Source organism: Syngnathus floridae, chromosome 20 (assembly GCF_059516105.1).
Source record: "Syngnathus floridae isolate MCC-2025c chromosome 20, RoL_Sflo_1.0, whole genome shotgun sequence".
Taxonomy (NCBI): Eukaryota; Metazoa; Chordata; class Actinopteri; order Syngnathiformes; family Syngnathidae; genus Syngnathus; species Syngnathus floridae.
Genome location: NC_142432.1, coordinates 7,418,453 through 7,435,093, shown reverse-complemented (window position 1 = coordinate 7,435,093; position 16,641 = coordinate 7,418,453). Strand labels below are relative to the sequence as shown.

The 16,641-nt window shown below is 47.3% G+C and overlaps 4 protein-coding genes across 8 annotated transcripts; 1 reads left to right on the top strand and 3 right to left on the bottom strand.

Moving 5' to 3' along the window:
- Positions 1-3,552: 3,552 nt before the first annotated feature.
- On the top strand, positions 3,553-6,471 carry LOC148381136 (claudin-11-like). 2 transcript variants are annotated; one of them, XM_088364083.1, is made up of 4 exons: positions 3,553-4,221; positions 4,307-5,506; positions 5,701-5,865; positions 5,933-6,471. In XM_088364083.1, exons 2-4 carry the CDS (start codon positions 5,281-5,283, stop codon positions 6,220-6,222), a joined length of 681 nt encoding a protein of 226 aa, XP_088220209.1. In that variant the 5' UTR covers positions 3,553-4,221; positions 4,307-5,280; the 3' UTR covers positions 6,223-6,471. The 2 variants fall into 2 exon arrangements, with proteins under 2 accessions (XP_088220209.1, XP_088220208.1); XM_088364082.1 differs by having other exon boundaries at positions 3,554-5,506.
- Positions 6,464-10,314, bottom strand: LOC148381135 (putative cationic amino acid transporter). 2 transcript variants are annotated; one of them, XM_088364075.1, is made up of 9 exons: positions 10,155-10,314; positions 9,286-9,643; positions 8,927-9,163; positions 8,639-8,856; positions 8,411-8,557; positions 8,122-8,330; positions 7,796-8,031; positions 7,189-7,659; positions 6,464-7,078 (listed from the first exon to the last, which is right to left on the bottom strand). In XM_088364075.1, the coding sequence occupies exons 2-9, from the start codon at positions 9,587-9,589 to the stop codon at positions 6,747-6,749; spliced, it is 2,154 nt and encodes a 717-aa protein (XP_088220201.1). In that variant the 5' UTR covers positions 9,590-9,643; positions 10,155-10,314; the 3' UTR covers positions 6,464-6,746. The 2 variants fall into 2 exon arrangements, with proteins under 2 accessions (XP_088220201.1, XP_088220202.1); XM_088364076.1 differs by lacking the exon at positions 10,155-10,314 and having other exon boundaries at positions 9,286-9,644.
- A 1,088-nt stretch (positions 10,315-11,402) lies between these two features.
- On the bottom strand, positions 11,403-12,966 carry rpl22l1 (ribosomal protein L22-like 1). Its single transcript, XM_088364088.1, has 4 exons — positions 12,804-12,966; positions 11,980-12,093; positions 11,697-11,818; positions 11,403-11,606 (listed from the first exon to the last, which is right to left on the bottom strand). Exons 1-4 carry the CDS (start codon positions 12,810-12,812, stop codon positions 11,462-11,464), a joined length of 390 nt encoding a protein of 129 aa, XP_088220214.1. The 5' UTR covers positions 12,813-12,966; the 3' UTR covers positions 11,403-11,461.
- A 294-nt stretch (positions 12,967-13,260) lies between these two features.
- Positions 13,261-16,524, bottom strand: LOC148381133 (eukaryotic translation initiation factor 5A-1-like). Of its 3 annotated transcripts, none has more exons than XM_088364084.1 (5): positions 16,377-16,524; positions 14,849-15,036; positions 14,640-14,744; positions 14,292-14,423; positions 13,261-14,215 (listed from the first exon to the last, which is right to left on the bottom strand). In XM_088364084.1, the coding sequence occupies exons 2-5, from the start codon at positions 15,014-15,016 to the stop codon at positions 14,150-14,152; spliced, it is 471 nt and encodes a 156-aa protein (XP_088220210.1). In that variant the 5' UTR covers positions 15,017-15,036; positions 16,377-16,524; the 3' UTR covers positions 13,261-14,149. The 3 variants fall into 3 exon arrangements, with proteins under 3 accessions (XP_088220210.1, XP_088220212.1, XP_088220211.1); XM_088364086.1 differs by lacking the exon at positions 16,377-16,524 and adding an exon at positions 15,288-15,450; XM_088364085.1 differs by lacking the exon at positions 16,377-16,524 and adding an exon at positions 15,095-15,255.
- Positions 16,525-16,641: the final 117 nt, after the last annotated feature.

Genomic DNA, 16,641 nt, shown 5'->3' with positions numbered 1-16,641 from the left:
TTGGGAGAATGTTCCACATAAATTTAAAGAACCATTGTTCTTATCATCCACAATCAGCTGGCCTTGTTGAGAGATCTAACGCGACTATAAAAAACAGATTAAAGAAATGTATGGAAGAAACCAAACGACCATGGACTCAGTGCTTAGACCTGGTCAAAATGTACATAAATATTACAAGTACAACAGGGCTAACTCCCTATGAAACTATGTTTGGAAGACCTTACAGGCTTCCTCAGTTCAAGAACACATGGGAGATCCCCGAGGAAGCCACATTAGCTGATTACATGAGAAAAATGTTGGAACATCAAAAGAATCCAACCAATAACACTGATGATAAACCCATTTCTCCGCAGGAAGACCCCAAAGTGGTACCGGGAGACTGGGTTTTGATCAAGAGTATCAAGAGGAAGAATTGGCATTCACCCAAGTGGGAAGGTCCCTTTTTGGTACTACTCACGACACCTAATGCTTTGAAAATAGCCGAACGCAACACATGGATTCATTTATCTCATTGTAAAAAGGTGATCTCCGCAGACCCAACCTAAGTACGGAAGGTGAGCAAAGTCTGGTAATAGTGCCTGATCCTGGTGCCAAGATCCAGGGTTGACACGAAAGCTAGCAGAAGCCAATTTCCAAGACACCAACCCGAAGCTCAGGGTGTTGACTCTGAGGAGATCCAAAAACATGAGCATTAGAGAGTCATTTGGTGAGTGCTTTAATCGGGCTGTAGCCTGCGCAAAGTCTACCATGCGCTTTTGGTTGCTTTTGCTGATTTGTGTTACCATTATATTTTTTTCGGGGGTTATTTTATTCGTATGGATAGAGTACCATGAGCCTCGAACATTCTTCTCTCAAGCAACTACCAACACTGATCAATATGGCTCATGGGAAAAAATTGCTAGACATAAGCGCAACACAAAATCCCCTTTCGATCATGTTGTTTGTACACCAGAAACCGTCCGCGTTCCAACTTGTGTACCATGGCTTTTGTCTTGGACTTACAATAACTCATTAATGTTTACTGTGGCTCCTAATACATCTTCTTCTATTATTTTACCGATGAAAAGTTTGAAAGGTTTCCGACATGGTCACCCCACTACTGGGGATAAATGGCTCGGGTATTGGTGGTATTTAACTGGTCACCCGGTTAGCACCGACTGGGGCACCCTTGTCACCACACAAACGCAAGATTTTTGGCCCTCTGGTTCCAGTGAAGAGGCTGTGTTCTTTGCTAAACGAGTAACTTTGAAAAATCAGGGCACAAGCCTCCTTTTGACTCTTACACTCCCTGATGGTCAAATTCGTCCTCCAAATGCCACTTTGTTTAACACTTCTTGTTGGGGTTTTCAACTGTGGGCTTGGTCCTCTGGAATTGATCCCCACTTTCCTATTGCTATTTGCATTAACAAAACAATGTCGATCGCAGACCGTCCCGTTACAAATAATTACACTCTGTCAGCAGGAGCAAAAATCACAAGTATGCCCCTCACTGATATAGACAGCTATTTTGTAGCCTCCACAGGAATAAGCGGTCAAACCAACAACTGGCTTCTTATGGCTGAGCAAGCCGCAAAAATGGCTAACACCAGTTGCATTGCATGTATGGGTCCAAGACCTCTTTTGAAAATCATACCTGCAAATATAGTTCCTAAGTGTGCTGTTGTTTTAATGTTAAACTCATCCATTTCACCCACTCATGATTGTTTTAAATGGGATAAGGTTTACCCTGTTGCCTCTATGACAAAATATAAACCCCTTTTTTCGTCCAATGTAGCTAAGGGTAATTTTACATGCATTAGATTACCTGGTACTGGTGAGAAGCTCGGCGCCCTACCTACTCCATGGTGTGAGTCCATGACCAATGTCACTGCCCCTTTTTTGCCCATTGCTCGTAGTGATATTTGGTTTTGGTGTAATAGTAACAAACTTTATGATAGGTTGCCTTTAAACAGCTCTGGAATTTGCGCTTTGGTAACCCTATTGTTTCCTGTTCATTTGATACCAATGTCCTCTTATGATCTAACATCTTTTGCTAAGTCCGTAGTGCCCGAATACTGGCCGAGAACGAAGCGAAACGCCGAATGGCAGGGCGCAGCTAATCCAACTTACATAGACGCCATTGGTGTTCCTAGAGGAGTACCGGATGAGTATAAGCTGGTGAATCAGATAGCAGCTGGTTTTGAATCCGCCCTGTGTTGGTGGTGTACTCTTAACAAAAATGTTGACAGGATTAACTACATCCACTACAACGTGCAGAGGCTTGGAAACTGGACCGAGGCAGGTTTCAAGGCGGTCCACTCCCAACTGGCCGCTACTTCCCTCATGGCTTTCCAGAATCGAATGGCCCTTGACATGCTACTCTCAAAAGAGGGCGGTGTCTGCGCCATGTTTGGTGAGCAATGTTGCACATTTATTCCAAATAATACTGCAGCCGACGGAAGCCTGTCCCAGGCCCTTGAGGGTCTGAGGACCTTGAATGGGAGGATGAAGGAACACAGTGGGGTGAACACGGAGGTTTGGACCGACTGGTTGAACGTGTTCGGAAAGTACCGCGCCCTGGTTTCCTCGGTCCTGGTCTCCATTGCCGTTTTCTCTGCCATTTTGACCCTGTGTGGATGTTGCTGCATTCCTTGTCTCCGATCCTTAATTAATAAGCTAATTACAACTGCTATCTCTCCACCAGCTGAGACTTTTCCGTTGCTCCAAAGGGATGACCTTTTGATCGACGGGAGTTCTTTCTCTAGTGACGACTCTGTCAGCGAATCCATTGTGGTAAACCTGTCCGATTTGTTTCGTGACTCTGGCTTTGACGATTAAGACTCAATTTCCTCCCAAGTGTAAGTTAGTTCTTGCGAAATGTGATCCCTTGGCTGAAAATCTTTTGAAGTGGCCATATGGGTGATAAGTTAGTCCCCGAGAACTTATGATAAACAGGGGGGAATTGTTAGAAAAATTGTATATATATGTTATCATGCGTTCTCTAATGAGTACTTATTCACAATGTTACTGTTCAGTATGCTTGCTGCCTTGCTTTGCTTATTCTTATCTTGTACAACAGAACAGAAGGATTACGGCTGGGTCAGGGGCGAGATGACGGTTGTGTCAAACAAGATGCTGCTGACAGCTCAGCGTCCACCAGAACAGATCGTGAAAACAACACGTCAAACGATGCGTCATGAACCTTCTGATCTTCCTTAAAGAACGTCACTTTCTCTTTTTATCTCTCGGAATATCGCTTAAACTGTTTTCCTGATATAGCCATATCTGCACGCAACACTTTGTGCGTTACTTTTTGTTTCTTTTCTTACGAGACGAAGCCACAATCTCTTTCCCCCCCCCCTTAAGGGCTAATCGTCTCACACTGTGGGTAGGGCATTTCCAAATAAAAAGAGCGAGGAGTGTAAAACAGATTTTTAGTGTAGTCGGACTGCTGTAAGTCTGGTTGCACTCCTCGCGAGAAAAGACTCAACATTCTGCCTCACTGGTTTTGTCTGCTGATCCTTTTTACTGATTTTGAACCTGACAGGCCATCGTCCCCTCGTGTTTCAAGGCTGCCACCATCGTTCCTGTGCCGAAGAAACCTGCACCGCATACAGACAATTGGTAAACTGCTTCAATGACTACCGCCCCGTGGCACTGACGGCCATCATCATGAAGTGCTTTGAGCGGCTTGTCATGGAGCACATCAAGTCCGTTCTCCCCCCCACCATTGACCCTTTCCACTTTGCGTACCGTGCCAAGCGGTCCTCTGAGGATGCCATCTGCTCTGCTCTCCACTCGGCCCTCACCCACCTGGAGAGAAAGGACTCATACGTGAGGTTGCTGTTTGTGGACTTTAGCTCTGCCTTCAACACCATTGTGCCGCAGCGACTCATCTGCAAACTCGACGAGCTGGGCCTCAGTACCTCCCTATGCAACTGGCTACTGGACTTCCTCTGTCAGAGGCCTCAGGTGGTGCGTGTTGGCGACAAAATCTCCGCCAGGGCTGCGTGCTCAGTCCATTGCTCTTCACCCTGCTGACGCATGACTGCACTGCGACCTTCTGACCACGTGGTGCAGGGACAACAACCTCCTGCTGAACGTCAATAAGACCAAGGAAATCATTGTTGACTTCCGGAAGGGTCACACAACATACCTGCCGCTGATCATCGACGGTGCTGTGGTGGAGAGGGTGAGCTGCACCAAGTTCCTGGGGGTGCACATCAGTGAGGACCTCTCCTGGTCCGCAAACACCTCGTCACTGGCAAAGAAAGCTCAGCGCCGCCTGTACTTCCTGCGGAAGCTCAGGCGTGCATGTGCTCCTCAGGCAGTCCTGTCTACATTCTACCGTGGCACCATTGAGAGCGTCCTCACCAGTTGCATCGCTGTCTGGGGTGGTAACTGCACTGAACAGAACTTGAAGGCCCTGCAGCGCATAGTGAATACGGCTGGTAAGATTATTGGTGCTTCGCTCCCCTCCCTGAAGGACATTTACACCTCCCATCTCGCCCGCAAGGCAACCTCGATTGCGAGTGATGTGAGTCACCCGGCTCACTCTTTGTTTGACCTTCTGCCCTCTGGGAACAGGTACAGGAGCCTGCGCTCCCGCACCACCAGACTCGCCAACAGCTTCTTTCTCCAGGCTGTTAGGACCCTGAACTCGCTACCCCCTTCTGCGTAGCGTGCGGCACTGTTGCACTATTTTCTGGAATGTCTGCTGTACGCTCACTTGCTCGTTTTTGTTCCTCTTATTTATTTATTTGTTGTGTTATTTATTCATTATTTATTCAGCACGCTGTTGTTTACTTGTTTACTTGATTGTCTATTGTGGGCCATGTCTTGTCACCGTGGGATGGGGGAACGAAATTTCGGTTTCTTTGTGTGTCTTTGGCATGTGGAGAAATTGACAATAAAGCTGACTTTGACTTTGACTTTGACTTTGAAAAATAAGAGCCAGGTTGTTGTAGTTTGCTTTGTCGCCAGCAGGTGGCCTATGGACACAGGTGAGCTGTTGGAAAGGTTTGCTGTGAATTTTCTTGAAGACATATTTTTCATGCCTAGCAGCATCTGGCTCATCTTTGGCTATGCATCTGCTTCAGATTTACTTTAGTGCGTCCACGTGACTACTTGCACCTTTTGTACGCCGCACCCATTAAAAGTCCACACGGTCTACCCCAGCGCACCCGTCCACAACTCAGGAGTTTGATATTTAGAGAATACGAGTATTCATTATTTTACATTCAATTTTGTGTACTTTTCAGCTTTCTTTGAGGTTTTTGGACTATCTTGTGTGTGTGTGAGATGTCTCCAGTGTGTCGGCAGGCGTGCGGCAGTTTGTCCAGCCTGGCGGGCTGGGTGTGCCTCATTGTCGCCGCGGCGACCAACGACTGGGTGCGCACCTGCGACTACAGCGTGGCGACCTGCGTCCGGATGGATGAGCTGGGGTCGCGCGGCCTCTGGACAGAGTGTGTGATCGCACCCGCGCTCTATCACTGCACCGCGCTCAACCAGATCCTCAATCTGCCCGGTAACCTGCACGACATCATATTTTAAAGTCGTCATGACATCATCATGTTTAATCGTCTAGTTGTGTGTCTGTGCGTGTGTGGTCAAAGTGTTTTCTTGGTGTGCATATACTAGTTGAAGTTTGTGTGTGCGTGTTTTTTGAAGTCATTTGTGTAGACGCATGTGTTCAAGTTGTGTGTTGTTTGCAAATATCAGCCCACGTACAGGCTTCCCGTGCCATGATGGTGTGCGCTTGCCTGTTGGGTCTTCCTGCCATGTTGTTGGTGCTCACGTCAACTTCCTGTGTGCGTCTGCCACATGACTCTGCCGCCAGCAAGAAGAGGCGGGCCCTGGTGGGCGGCAGCCTCATACTCCTCATGGGTGAGGGCATGTGTGTGTTTGGCGGTGTGATCTTTGTGTGAATGCGTGACCGTGTGTGTGTCCTCAGCTGTGCTGGACCTGGCCTCCACCGTGTGGTTCCCGGTAGGCGTCCATCAGGAAAAGGGTCTGATGTCCTTTGGCTCGTCGCTGTACTGCGGCTGGGCAGGAGTGGCACTCTGCTTCCTGGGTGGCAGTGTAGTCCTCTGTTGCCATGGTGATGTAGATCCCCGCGCCTTCGGCAGGGAGAGCAGCTTCTTCTACTCCAGACAGCGAAGAGGAGGAAGAGAAGGAGGAGGAGGAGCCAGCGCCAGCATGGTGGATGTGCCTGCTAATCATGCCAAGAGCGCCCATGTGTGAGGGTGAAAATGTCTAAGAAGTAGAGCTGCACACAACATACAAAACATTACTTAGTCATGATGGGGTGTGGGTTGAGTTTTTGAGGAAAACGTAAATTAGATATTGATTGAATCCATTGTGGAAGCAGGCTGTGGAAATTGGCAAGCCCTTGTAAATACTTTGCAGATGTGCTGCCGTTTAGCTCATACATGACAACATATTACCCTTTTCTCTAATGTACTCTAAAATAAAGTTTTGCGACTTTTTTAAGTGATGTTTATTTTACCTGAGGAAAACAGCACAAGCACAACAACATCAACGCGGGGGAAAAACAAAGGTTCTCAAACTCACTAAGAAAAACTGTCAAACACAAGCTGGAAGCTGCATTGCCCTTGGCCACCGAACCTCGAATGGTACCAACCAGAGTTGCTGTGTGTGTGTGTGTGTGTGTGTGTGTGTGTGTGTGTGTGTGTGTGTGTGTGTGTGTGTGTGTGTGTGTGTGTGTGTGTGTGTGTGTGTGTGTGTGTGTGTTTGTTCTTGTGTTGTCAGTGGTTATATCCATCATCAAAGCTGTGATCATTTGTCTGCCTCAGTCCGCCGTGGCTGCCACCTCCTCTCTGGTATCCAAAGTCGTCATCGTCCTCGCCCGGGCCCCTGTCGTACGCATGGTTCTGATAATGCAAGTCCCGCTCCTCGGGGGCGGTCCAGCCTCGGTAGGGTCCGTCGTCCCGCTCCCGTGGGTCGCCCTCGTGGGCGGAGAAGGTATCATCCAGGTGGTCGTCAAAGCGTTGGTAGGAGCTGGCGTGGGCTTCCTCCTCGCGAGCACTCACCTCCAGAGAGCTGTGCCACACGCCGTACAAAGCGTAGATCAGCAGGCCTGGCGACACAACCACAAAACGCAACTAAATGTGCTTGACGAGGGATACGTACACATTGGATGATGACACACAGATAGTATAGAATGCAACGACATCTTTGTGGACTCACCGATGGCGCACCAGATGGCGAAGCGCGCCCAAGTGAGAGGTGACAACTTGAGCATCAGGTAGCTGTTGACCAAAATGGCCGCCGCGGGAACAAAGGGAACGTAGGGCGCCATGTAGGCCAACGTCCGCCCGCTCTGAGGCTGCCGCACCACCGTGAGCAAAAGTCCGGCCAAGGCAGCCGCCAGCAGCGCTGCTGTCAGGCCCCAAACAGCGGCGCCCGTCCCGACGCCCTGCTCCACGCCAAAGATGACCGTGCTCCACAGCAGGAAGGAGAGGAAGAAGAAGGCCAGGGTGCAGCGCATCACCGTGCGGCCAGTCCAGGCTGTGGGCCGCGCCAATGACGAGGGGACGCCAAGCCTGGCTAGCAGGTTTGGGTAATGAGCTCCCAGAAGCCTTTGCAGCGGTGACGCCGGGCCCGTGTGGAAGTCGCTGGGCTCGCTTTCGTGGTCGGAAGGATCGCCAATGGAGGAGCCTGAAAAGAAATTCAAAACAAAAAGGGTGCGCTTGCTTGTCTGACATGTCTTTGCTTAAGCAACACAGGTGCATGATTGTGTACATGCTAGTGTTGATGCTTCATGATCCTGTGAGTTGATCCAAATGCAACCTACAGTCAACATCCGGGTGGTCTTTGCCAGGAAGACCCTCGCTTTCCGCGCCGTCGGGCTGGTAGCGCAGCAGCAGCACGCAAACGCTGACCAGCGTGTACGCCAACAGCGTGCCGATGGACATCATCTCGATCAGGTCGCGCAGACTCACCAGCAGAGCCAGAAATGAAGCCAGAGTCCCGGAAACCACGCAAGCTGCCGCCGGCGTGTGCGTGAATGCTGACACTTGAGACAGGGACCTGCGCGCACGCGCGTGACATCGGAGCGTTTCAGTCATGAGTGTGAGCGACGCTTGTTTGCCTGTGTCCGCGTGGAGCTGTTCCGCTAACCTGAATAAGAGTCCGTCTGAGGCCATGGCGTAGATGACTCGCGGCATCGGGAACAGCGAGCCCAGCAGAGACACGCTGAGGCCGGCGATGGAACCCACCGCCACTGTGTATTTCCCCCACAGGAAGCTATGCGCCGCGAACATTTCCATGAGAGGCGCCGAGCCGTCGATGAGGTCGTACGGAACCATCAGGGTCAGGATCACGCTCACCTGTCACACCAAATGTAGAAGTACATTTATTAGCGTCATTTTTGTGTAGACAAGTAACTGAGATGCTTTTCCGTACTCACCGACACGTATGCGCTAAGACAGGTGACGAGCGAGGCGGTGATGGCATAGGGGATGGAGGTGTTGGGGTTCTGCGCCTCCTCCCCTGTAGTGGCGATGATGTCAAAGCCGATGAAAGCGTAAAAACAGGTCGCTGCCCCCTGCATCACCTGAACGCCAACCGACAAGAAAACGGTGCTCACGAGAAAATCTATCTTGTAATGATTATGTAATGAGTAACAACAACTCACCCCTGACCAGCCGTAGGGCAGGAACATGCCGCCCTCCCAGTTCTTGGCAGACAGGAAGAAAAGTCCTGCCATGATGATGAAGACCCAGACCACCATGTTGACCAGGTTCAGGACGTTGTTGAGGCCCACCGAGTTGCGCACGCCAAGGGCCACGATCAGCGTCACCAGCAGGACGATAAACATGGCCAGCAAGTCTGGGAATGTGTCCTCACCTTTGCCTGCAACAAAAAGAAAAACAAACAGAAAGTTTCTGTGTACTGATTGTACCAAAGAACTGCGAGCACTGACCGAGTCCTTTGAGCGTGCCCAGGTGTGCGATCATGTAGTGACTGATGCTGTGATTGGCCAACGAGTCAAACATGCTGCTGAGAGCCGACGCCCCTGCAGCCGTGCCGATCAGGTACTCAAGGATCAGGTTCCAGCCAATCAGGAAGGCCACAAACTCGCCGACTGTCACGTAGCTGTACGTGTAGGCGGAGCCCGTCGTCTTCGGCACGCGGACACCGAACTCTGCGTAGCACACACCTACGAGCATATCGGCCAATCAGAACGCCAAATTGCACTGCGACATCGCCGCCAGATGGGATGTCTAAAGGCATTTTTAATCCTAATTGTTTTTCCAATTAAAACCAGTGCTGCCGACTCACCTGACAAAACGGACGCCATAGCGGCTATGACGAAGGACAGGATGACGCCCGGGCCGGCCACGGACTTGGCAACCAGCCCGGCGACCACGTACATGCCGGTGCCCACGCAGCTACCCACCCCCAGCGACACCAGGTCCAGGGTGGTCAGCACCTTGGCCAGTCCCACCGCGGAGCCCCCCGGCAGCTCCGTTAGGTCTTCGTGGCTGCCCCGGTGCAACATAGCGCCCACCGGCTTGGTACGCAGAAGCCGCGAGCAGGTGCGGTACCAGAAATCCGCCCGGGACATCCGATGTAGCCACGACATGGCGGCCACCAGCTGTGCTCACCGTAGATGTCACTTCCTGGACAACGCCATCCTCTTGGCAAAAACACAGGTGGTAAAAATACTTCAAAAGAGGTACACATACTTGTTATGGTAGTAGATAGAAAAAAATCTACACACCCCTGCTAAAATGCCAATTCAAATGATTACATTTTTTCAACATGAATGTGATCTGTAATGTGTACAACTCAATTAAAAACCGTGAAATGTTTTCATGATGGGAAATAAACGTGAACAACTGAGATATTGCAGTTGTATAAGTATGCACACATTCCATAAAGGTGTTGGCAACATTTAAAGGGCATTGGATCAAAGTGCAAATAAAGTTCTGGTGTTCTCGCGAGCTTTTCTAACATTGCTAACATGCTGCTAATATTGACAGTTAATTGGAAATATTTATTATCATAATTGCCTCCTTCTGTCTTTCAGTCTCTTAATCCATTTATGTAGACGGCAGCAGAAACAAAACATGGTACAAAAAGCGGCAGTAAAGTTATTTGCAAATAAATAAAGTAATATGCACACAGGCCGAGCAAAGTGGTTTTACCTGATAATGTGCAGTGGAAAGATGGCAGGAATGAATGAGAGGAAGGAGGTAAAGAAAGCGTCATCTGTTCTCCCCAGCCAGCCGAGCGAGGCTCTTTTCTGAAACATTTATGAAGAGAGCGCAGATCAATTTTCACATCACAAAAGGCAAAGAAAAATTCACAGCAATTCAAAAGCACAAAACCTTTTTGAGCCTTATTTAATAAAAATTTCTCACTTGCTGATGTCATGTAACTTCTACACCTGAAAGCCAGAGCATACATGTCTTTGTTTTCATTCAGTCGTAGAAGGGAAGATTTTGCCTGTATGCTGGCCAATTTATTCAATTTTATTGATTTGTTTGCGTACTGGTCGTAGTGGTGCTAGTAGTAGGGACGCTCCTCACCTAGTAATGAGACACAAAGAGTCAGATAACTGGCAGAGTTACATGACAACCACAATGTGACAGCACAAAGTGGCCTCCAGTAGTTCTTTCAATGAACAACTTCGAGTAAACTTTGAATCCTTCAAAGCGTCTCAAATTCAGAATATTTGCTCCATTTCTGACAACTTCATTAATGGTAAACCTTAAAAAAAAAAAAAAAAAAAGAAAGAAACCCATCATGACTGGACCGTGCCTGTGTAGGGTACCCAAAATCAAGGAATGCAGAAGACTTCCATGAGCTGCTAAAGTCGAAGCATTCCTAAAGCTGATGGACAACAGATGAGTGGGTCACATGACATTCACCCAATTCCAAAAAAACACATCAGAACGTCAAAATACTCTCCTGTCTGTTTTTTACCTTGTCAACAAAAGTTGTTTTCAACTTGCAGGTAACGATGATGATCCTTTAAAACACACTAAAACTTATTTCCTTACCAACACACAGTATTTTTACTCACATCAATTTGCAAACTCCACAGATTCAGTCACCCCCTTAGAACTGAGGTATGTGTTGACAGTGCTGTCCTGTTAAATATGTATTTATTGTAATGTATTTCTACTTATTTTATATTTATTTTACACACAAAAATAAAGACCATGTCATTCCTCTTAACGAGAACATGAACACTGAAAACATGCATCTTATCTCAAGAAAAGTTAACCATCTTGATCTTTGGCGCCATCTAGTGACACTTCACCGTACTGCTGGATAGAGAGAAAATCACACAAGGACTGATTTACAGCACCTTATCACAATTGTTCCAACTGATTAATAAACAAGAATAAAATCATAAACAAAATGAATAAAAACACTGAAGAGTAATGTGGTTTTTTTTGTTTGTTTTTGTTCAGATTTATTATGATGATAAAATGTAAGAGGACTTTTAGTCTTCTGCTTCAGACTCTTCGTCATCCTGGCTAATCTGGAAGTAGCGCAACTCATACGTTTCCTTGTCGGAGGCCACCACTCTCAGCCAATCACGCAGGTTGTTCTTTTTCAGGTACTTCTTCGTCAGGTACTTTAAATACCTTCAATGGGTCAGGTGCAGATTTCAATACCAAAACACATGACATGGGGGCAAAACAACAAAAGTGTGACAGTGCTTTTGCATTTAATACCTTTTAGAGAACTGCTTGTCAGAGCTGACGTTGATTTTGTTCTTCAAGCGGGCGACAGACACGACGTTCCCAAGATTGCCGGTCTTGCCGTTGACCTTGATCTTCTCTTTCAAGAAGCTTTCCTATTGGGCAGAACACAGTGACACGCTAGGGAAGAGAACCCTAGCATATTGGGAGCTAGGGAAGGGCGCCCTAGTCCGCAAACCCCGTTAGCAGCCTGCTATTCAAAGAGCAAACAACAATAGTCAATATATTTATTCTTTTAAAAATTCAGACTGCTTACAAAGTTGGCGGAGTCCATGATGCCATCCTCGACAGGGTGAGTCAGATCCAGACTGAATTTCCAGCCAGGCCCCCTTTTGCTTTTTTTGCTGGTAAATTGCTTCTTCTGACGGATCTGTGACGTCACATCGCAGAAGTCAGAAACACAAATGCTGTCACTTCTCATCTACTATTGAGTTCTAGTTACAATTTATAAGTTTTTAATATTTTGACACTTTATTTCTTGCACTCGTATGCGCTGCGGTGACAAGTAAATTTCCCCGCTGTGGGATGAATAAAATTCTATCATCATCATCGTATATGTCATGACGTATTAAAAAAAAAAAAAAAAAAAAAAAAAGGTATGCACAGCCTTACCTATAGAACAGCGTATTCACAAACAATCCCATTCATTTGTAACAGATCCTGTTCATGTGTCTTGGTAACATTTTGATACCAAGTAATTATGCTCTTTGGTTCGGTACGCATAAGAATCAAGTCGAAGTGCGTTTATGAGGTTCGGGTGGACAAGAAACTTGCTTAAAGGCAGTTGTGAAAGTTTGAAAGTGGACGTCAGTTGTTGGAAAAGGGGTGTGATTATACTATTGTACTACTACTTTTAATTAAAGACTTTTCATTTTCATATGCAAAATTCTACGCTAGTAACACGTGCCGGCTAGCGCTGCCAAGGTAGTTTATTTCTATGGTTAAAGTGAGTTCAAGTTCACACTAAAATCAACCAGCAGCTTTCTATGCCATTGAATGCACACGCAATTCGTGGACTTGCGTGTAAAACCGTGTAAACGTAAAAATTCATTTGAATGTGGCTGAGTAGCCTGTACTCACGGGTGCCATGTTGGACAGCGGGAACCAGAAAGGAAGAGCAGGAAGTGACGCAGGGTGACGTTGGCTACGCGCTTACCAAATATGGTCAATGCAACAAAAATAAACTTTTGAGATAACCAAGTTGTTTTATTATACATACAGAGTCCGTTCTGCCATTTTGTCCCCAAAATAATTTGCTTAAACATTTTAGGCACAAAAATAACGTCTGAAATTAATCATTTGAGCCACAAAGATGACGTTTCAAATGTGACGTAAACTTCAAAGTTCGACGAAAAACCCCCGTCAATCATTAATTCCTACGAAGGGTCACAGACCAGAATAGAATTTATGTAAACATTTGTGACTCGAGTATCCTGAACTCATGTACATTGTTTTAATCACCTTTAAGAGAAATGACCGTTAACTGGGTAATAGTCATGCAGCAACAAGACACAAACGTAGACATGCGCAGAGTTGATCCATTTGTTTCAATGTTTTATTTCAGCCATCTCCAGTCAGGTGACAAAGGCCTCGCGTGAACAAAAAGTTTGCGGCCACCACACTCCCCAACCCGATTTTGAGTTCCTCAAACAGAAAGCTCATTGCAAAGCGCCTCCCACTTGTCTGAAGCTCACACTGCATTCAAATCGCACCTCTTGGATAACAAATAAAAAAAAAAAATCACTCGTTTAGTATTGGGAGGGATGGCTGTTTGCACGCGAGCCTCACAGCATTTTGAGGGAAAAAAAATCACTCACGCATCTATATTGAATGGTAGGAGAGGTGAGGGGCGTTCCTGGTTTTGCAATTTGCAGTGCTGGGGTGGAGCGAAAGCGGCCAGAAGTGCTCGCTGCTGCCGCCAACATCCCGTCAATGGAAAGGTTCGACGTCAGAGGGGCACCCCCCCAAGCGGATCTAGTATCTACAGGGGCCCGCGCCCCGTTCTACAAGATTTTATTCTAATGAATATTTCTAAAAACAAAAAAAGATGCAAACGCTGAATCCCATTGTTGTTATGTCAACAGTCAGGAATGTGAGCAACACTGTGAAGGTCAAAGGAAGCGGATGCACAGAACAGGTCATGTTTTTTTCTTTTGAAGTTGTTTCCTAGAATTTCATTTCATTACATTTTAGCCAGTCAGCTGTTTCCTAAAAAGTTATCAACAAAATGTGAGCAATCGGGTAGCGAGCTGCACTCAAATATTTCCGACAGCGATGAAAGAAAGCGAAACGAGAGGAAATCAAGAAATGACATAAGCATGATTGAGGTTGTCAGTGAAGGCCGACGCTTTGGTGACAGAACCAATGAGAATGCAAGAGACTGGTTGTGGGCGGTGCTTGTTGCCAGGGCTGCAAAGTCCGTCTCCTTATTTGTTGGTCAGGACCTTGGTAGCCACGGCGCATTCCTCCCCCATGGCAGACATGACGGTGACCTGCCAAGTTAGCGAGGCATGTGAGCTGTCATGTGAGGGGTGTGGGTGGGTGTCGTGTGCATCACGGAGAGCTCACCAGAAACTCGTCGCCCCCCTCAAACTTGGACTCGATTTCCTTGCCGACTTCGTTGTCGGGGACGCGCAGGTCCTCGCGGATGTCGCCGTTGTCGGCCATCAAGCACATGAAGTTTTCGGTGATGTTGAGCAACTGAGAAGGGAACCAACGGCTGCTTTCAGGGTTATTGCCAAAAACGCTATGTGATGCTTTGGTGCCCTCTTGTGTATGTTGGTGCAAAGGACCGGCAAGCAATTGTATGATTAGCATGAACCATGAAAAGACATGCATTACAAGTTTGATATCTGTGTTTTTAAGTGTAGCGTTCCTAACCGGAGTGAGCGCACGGCGTGACTTCTGCAAACATACCTGATAGTCTAGCCTCTTGATAGAGGGCACATCCATGTTGTGGGTGGAGGGGCACATGTCTTCATACTTCTTCTGAGTGAAGATGTCGATGCCAGTCAGGTTAACCTGTGTAACAACAGAATTGATATGGGTAAATGAGATCGGTATTTATTTCAAATCATTAGCACAAAAAATATTTAAAAAAAGGTGGATGGCCATCATGGCGTCACCTTGGCGTGGCCGTGCTTTCCGGTCTTGGATGTGGACATCTCCACGATTTTGCAGGGACGCCCCTTGAGCACCACAAAGCCGTTCTTACGCAGGGCCGAGCACTGCATGGGGTACGTAGCAGAGGCGCCGGACTCGACGGTCCCGAAGTCGAGCTCGGGATCTGACATGATGCAATGCTTTTCGGCTGCTGGAACCCAAATTAACTGTGTTAAATTAGTTCAAAATTAGATTCAAAGTTCAATTACCTCAAAGACTTTATTTGTAAATAAGTAGAGATGGTTTCACGCCTTCAGAGAAATACAATTTTCTAACCTTAATGCGCTTCTAAAGATATTTACAAGCACAATATGTATACCACAAAATAATAAATACTACTGCATAATAGCATTTAAGAAATAATAGCTCTTGATGATAATCTAACTAAAAAGTTCAATTTACCTCCGAGCTTATTGTCACTGTTTAACGTTTGCTTACTTCAACTTTTAACATATGTCATACATACAAGTTAAACCATTTGGAAAAGAGCCATAAGTGTCTAAAACGACATGACGCCGACGTTCATGGAAAGCTTTGACTAAAGCGTTGATCAGAAGAAAAAAAGTACACCAAAAGGAAAAAAAAAGACTTTTGGTCACAGTGAAACGTGGACGCGCTGACGATGTGCTCGCGTCAACACGAGGCTGCTTGCTCATCTAGCTTTTAGTAAACAAATGGCTGGAATAATATTGGCGTGGATAAAGTCCAACATTTAATTTGAGCGCTCAGCGAAATACAAGGACACATTTGACAAAGTTGCAACATTAAATGTCAACATTAAAAAGTTAGCAAATGCTAACATTGGTTAGCCGGCCCGTATTTTTCCTAATGATCCTCAAATCGTCCCGTTGTCGAAACATTTCACAAATTACATTTTTATGTGATATCGTGTCTTTTAAATGTCCTCGGTCGCTTTCGGCGATTTTGACGAGTGCCAGTAAAGCGACGTGAAAACGAGCTGCGTGTCGGAATTAATCTAGAAAAAAAAGCAAAACGCACGCGGGCGCTCGAGTACCGTTATGTGAGTTAGCGACGCCATGCTAACAGCCGCTAGCCGCCTTAGCAGTCCATTCAATTAAATCGCCATTAATAACCACAACGGCGCTCGCTCGGAAATTGCTCCGCACGGAACAGGACACGATGCCGAGCCGAGCGGACCGCTTTCCTTCAAAGACCGTCGATCTGAGCGAGTAAACGGGGCCCTTGTGCGGCCGTTAGTCGATAGGATGACAAGCGACTTGTAGCGGCCGCGCCGCGGTGAACCGATGACGAAGGCCTTGTTGCCGCTGTGCTTTCATTAGAGCCTGACCGCCCGTGCGAGACGACAGTCTCGAAAGTCGCTCGAGACGCCGACAAAAGCGACTGCTGAGGCCACCCGATCAGCGCCCGCCTCTGTTAGATCGCTCCCCGTCCGCCATCACCTGCGCTGGGGACCGTTATTTTGCTTCATTTTCCCCCTCGAGGCACAAACACGCGCCATGCCACACTTACCTTCCAAGGAAAAGAGGGGCGAAAGTGCGCATGCGTGTCCAACTTACTGCAGCATCCGTATGAGAGCGGTGGAGGGAGGGGCCGTTTATCCGCGACGGGTTGCCAGGTTGATGCCCATGTCGGGCACCAACCTGGCAACGAAGCACAAGCGCATTCAAATAGAACATTCCCTCTTTTCTCACGGGTGTTTCGTTCCATAATTTGCTGCGATTGGTGATATGCAGTCAAGCAGAGGCTGACGTTTTTGGTATGATTTCTCAGAACC

What these genes read in the sequence shown, in the direction of transcription:
- LOC148381135 (XM_088364075.1), bottom strand. Translation starts at nt 9,589, where the DNA reads ATGTCGTGGCTACATCGGATGTCCCGGGCGGATTTCTGGTACCGCACC. An exon ending in TCAGACGGACTCTTATTCAG is followed by an intron (nt 8,032 to 8,121) that starts GTTAGCGGAACA and finishes GCGTGCGCGCAG; the next exon opens with GTCCCTGTCTCAAGTGTCAG. An exon ending in CGCCATCTGGTGCGCCATCG is followed by an intron (nt 7,079 to 7,188) that starts GTGAGTCCACAA and finishes TTGTGTCGCCAG; the next exon opens with GCCTGCTGATCTACGCTTTG.
- rpl22l1 (XM_088364088.1), bottom strand. An exon ending in TCATGGACTCCGCCAACTTT is followed by an intron (nt 11,819 to 11,979) that starts GTAAGCAGTCTG and finishes TCTGCCCAATAG; the next exon opens with GAAAGCTTCTTGAAAGAGAA. An exon ending in GACAAGCAGTTCTCTAAAAG is followed by an intron (nt 11,607 to 11,696) that starts GTATTAAATGCA and finishes GACCCATTGAAG; the next exon opens with GTATTTAAAGTACCTGACGA.
- LOC148381133 (XM_088364084.1), bottom strand. Translation starts at nt 15,016, where the DNA reads ATGTCAGATCCCGAGCTCGACTTCGGGACCGTCGAGTCCGGCGCCTCT. An exon ending in TCAAGAGGCTAGACTATCAG is followed by an intron (nt 14,424 to 14,639) that starts GTATGTTTGCAG and finishes TTCCCTTCTCAG; the next exon opens with TTGCTCAACATCACCGAAAA. An exon ending in AGGGGGGCGACGAGTTTCTG is followed by an intron (nt 14,216 to 14,291) that starts GTGAGCTCTCCG and finishes CTAACTTGGCAG; the next exon opens with GTCACCGTCATGTCTGCCAT.
- LOC148381136 (XM_088364083.1), top strand. Translation starts at nt 5,281, where the DNA reads ATGTCTCCAGTGTGTCGGCAGGCGTGCGGCAGTTTGTCCAGCCTGGCG. An exon ending in CCAGATCCTCAATCTGCCCG is followed by an intron (nt 5,507 to 5,700) that starts GTAACCTGCACG and finishes TGCAAATATCAG; the next exon opens with CCCACGTACAGGCTTCCCGT. An exon ending in CAGCCTCATACTCCTCATGG is followed by an intron (nt 5,866 to 5,932) that starts GTGAGGGCATGT and finishes GTGTGTCCTCAG; the next exon opens with CTGTGCTGGACCTGGCCTCC.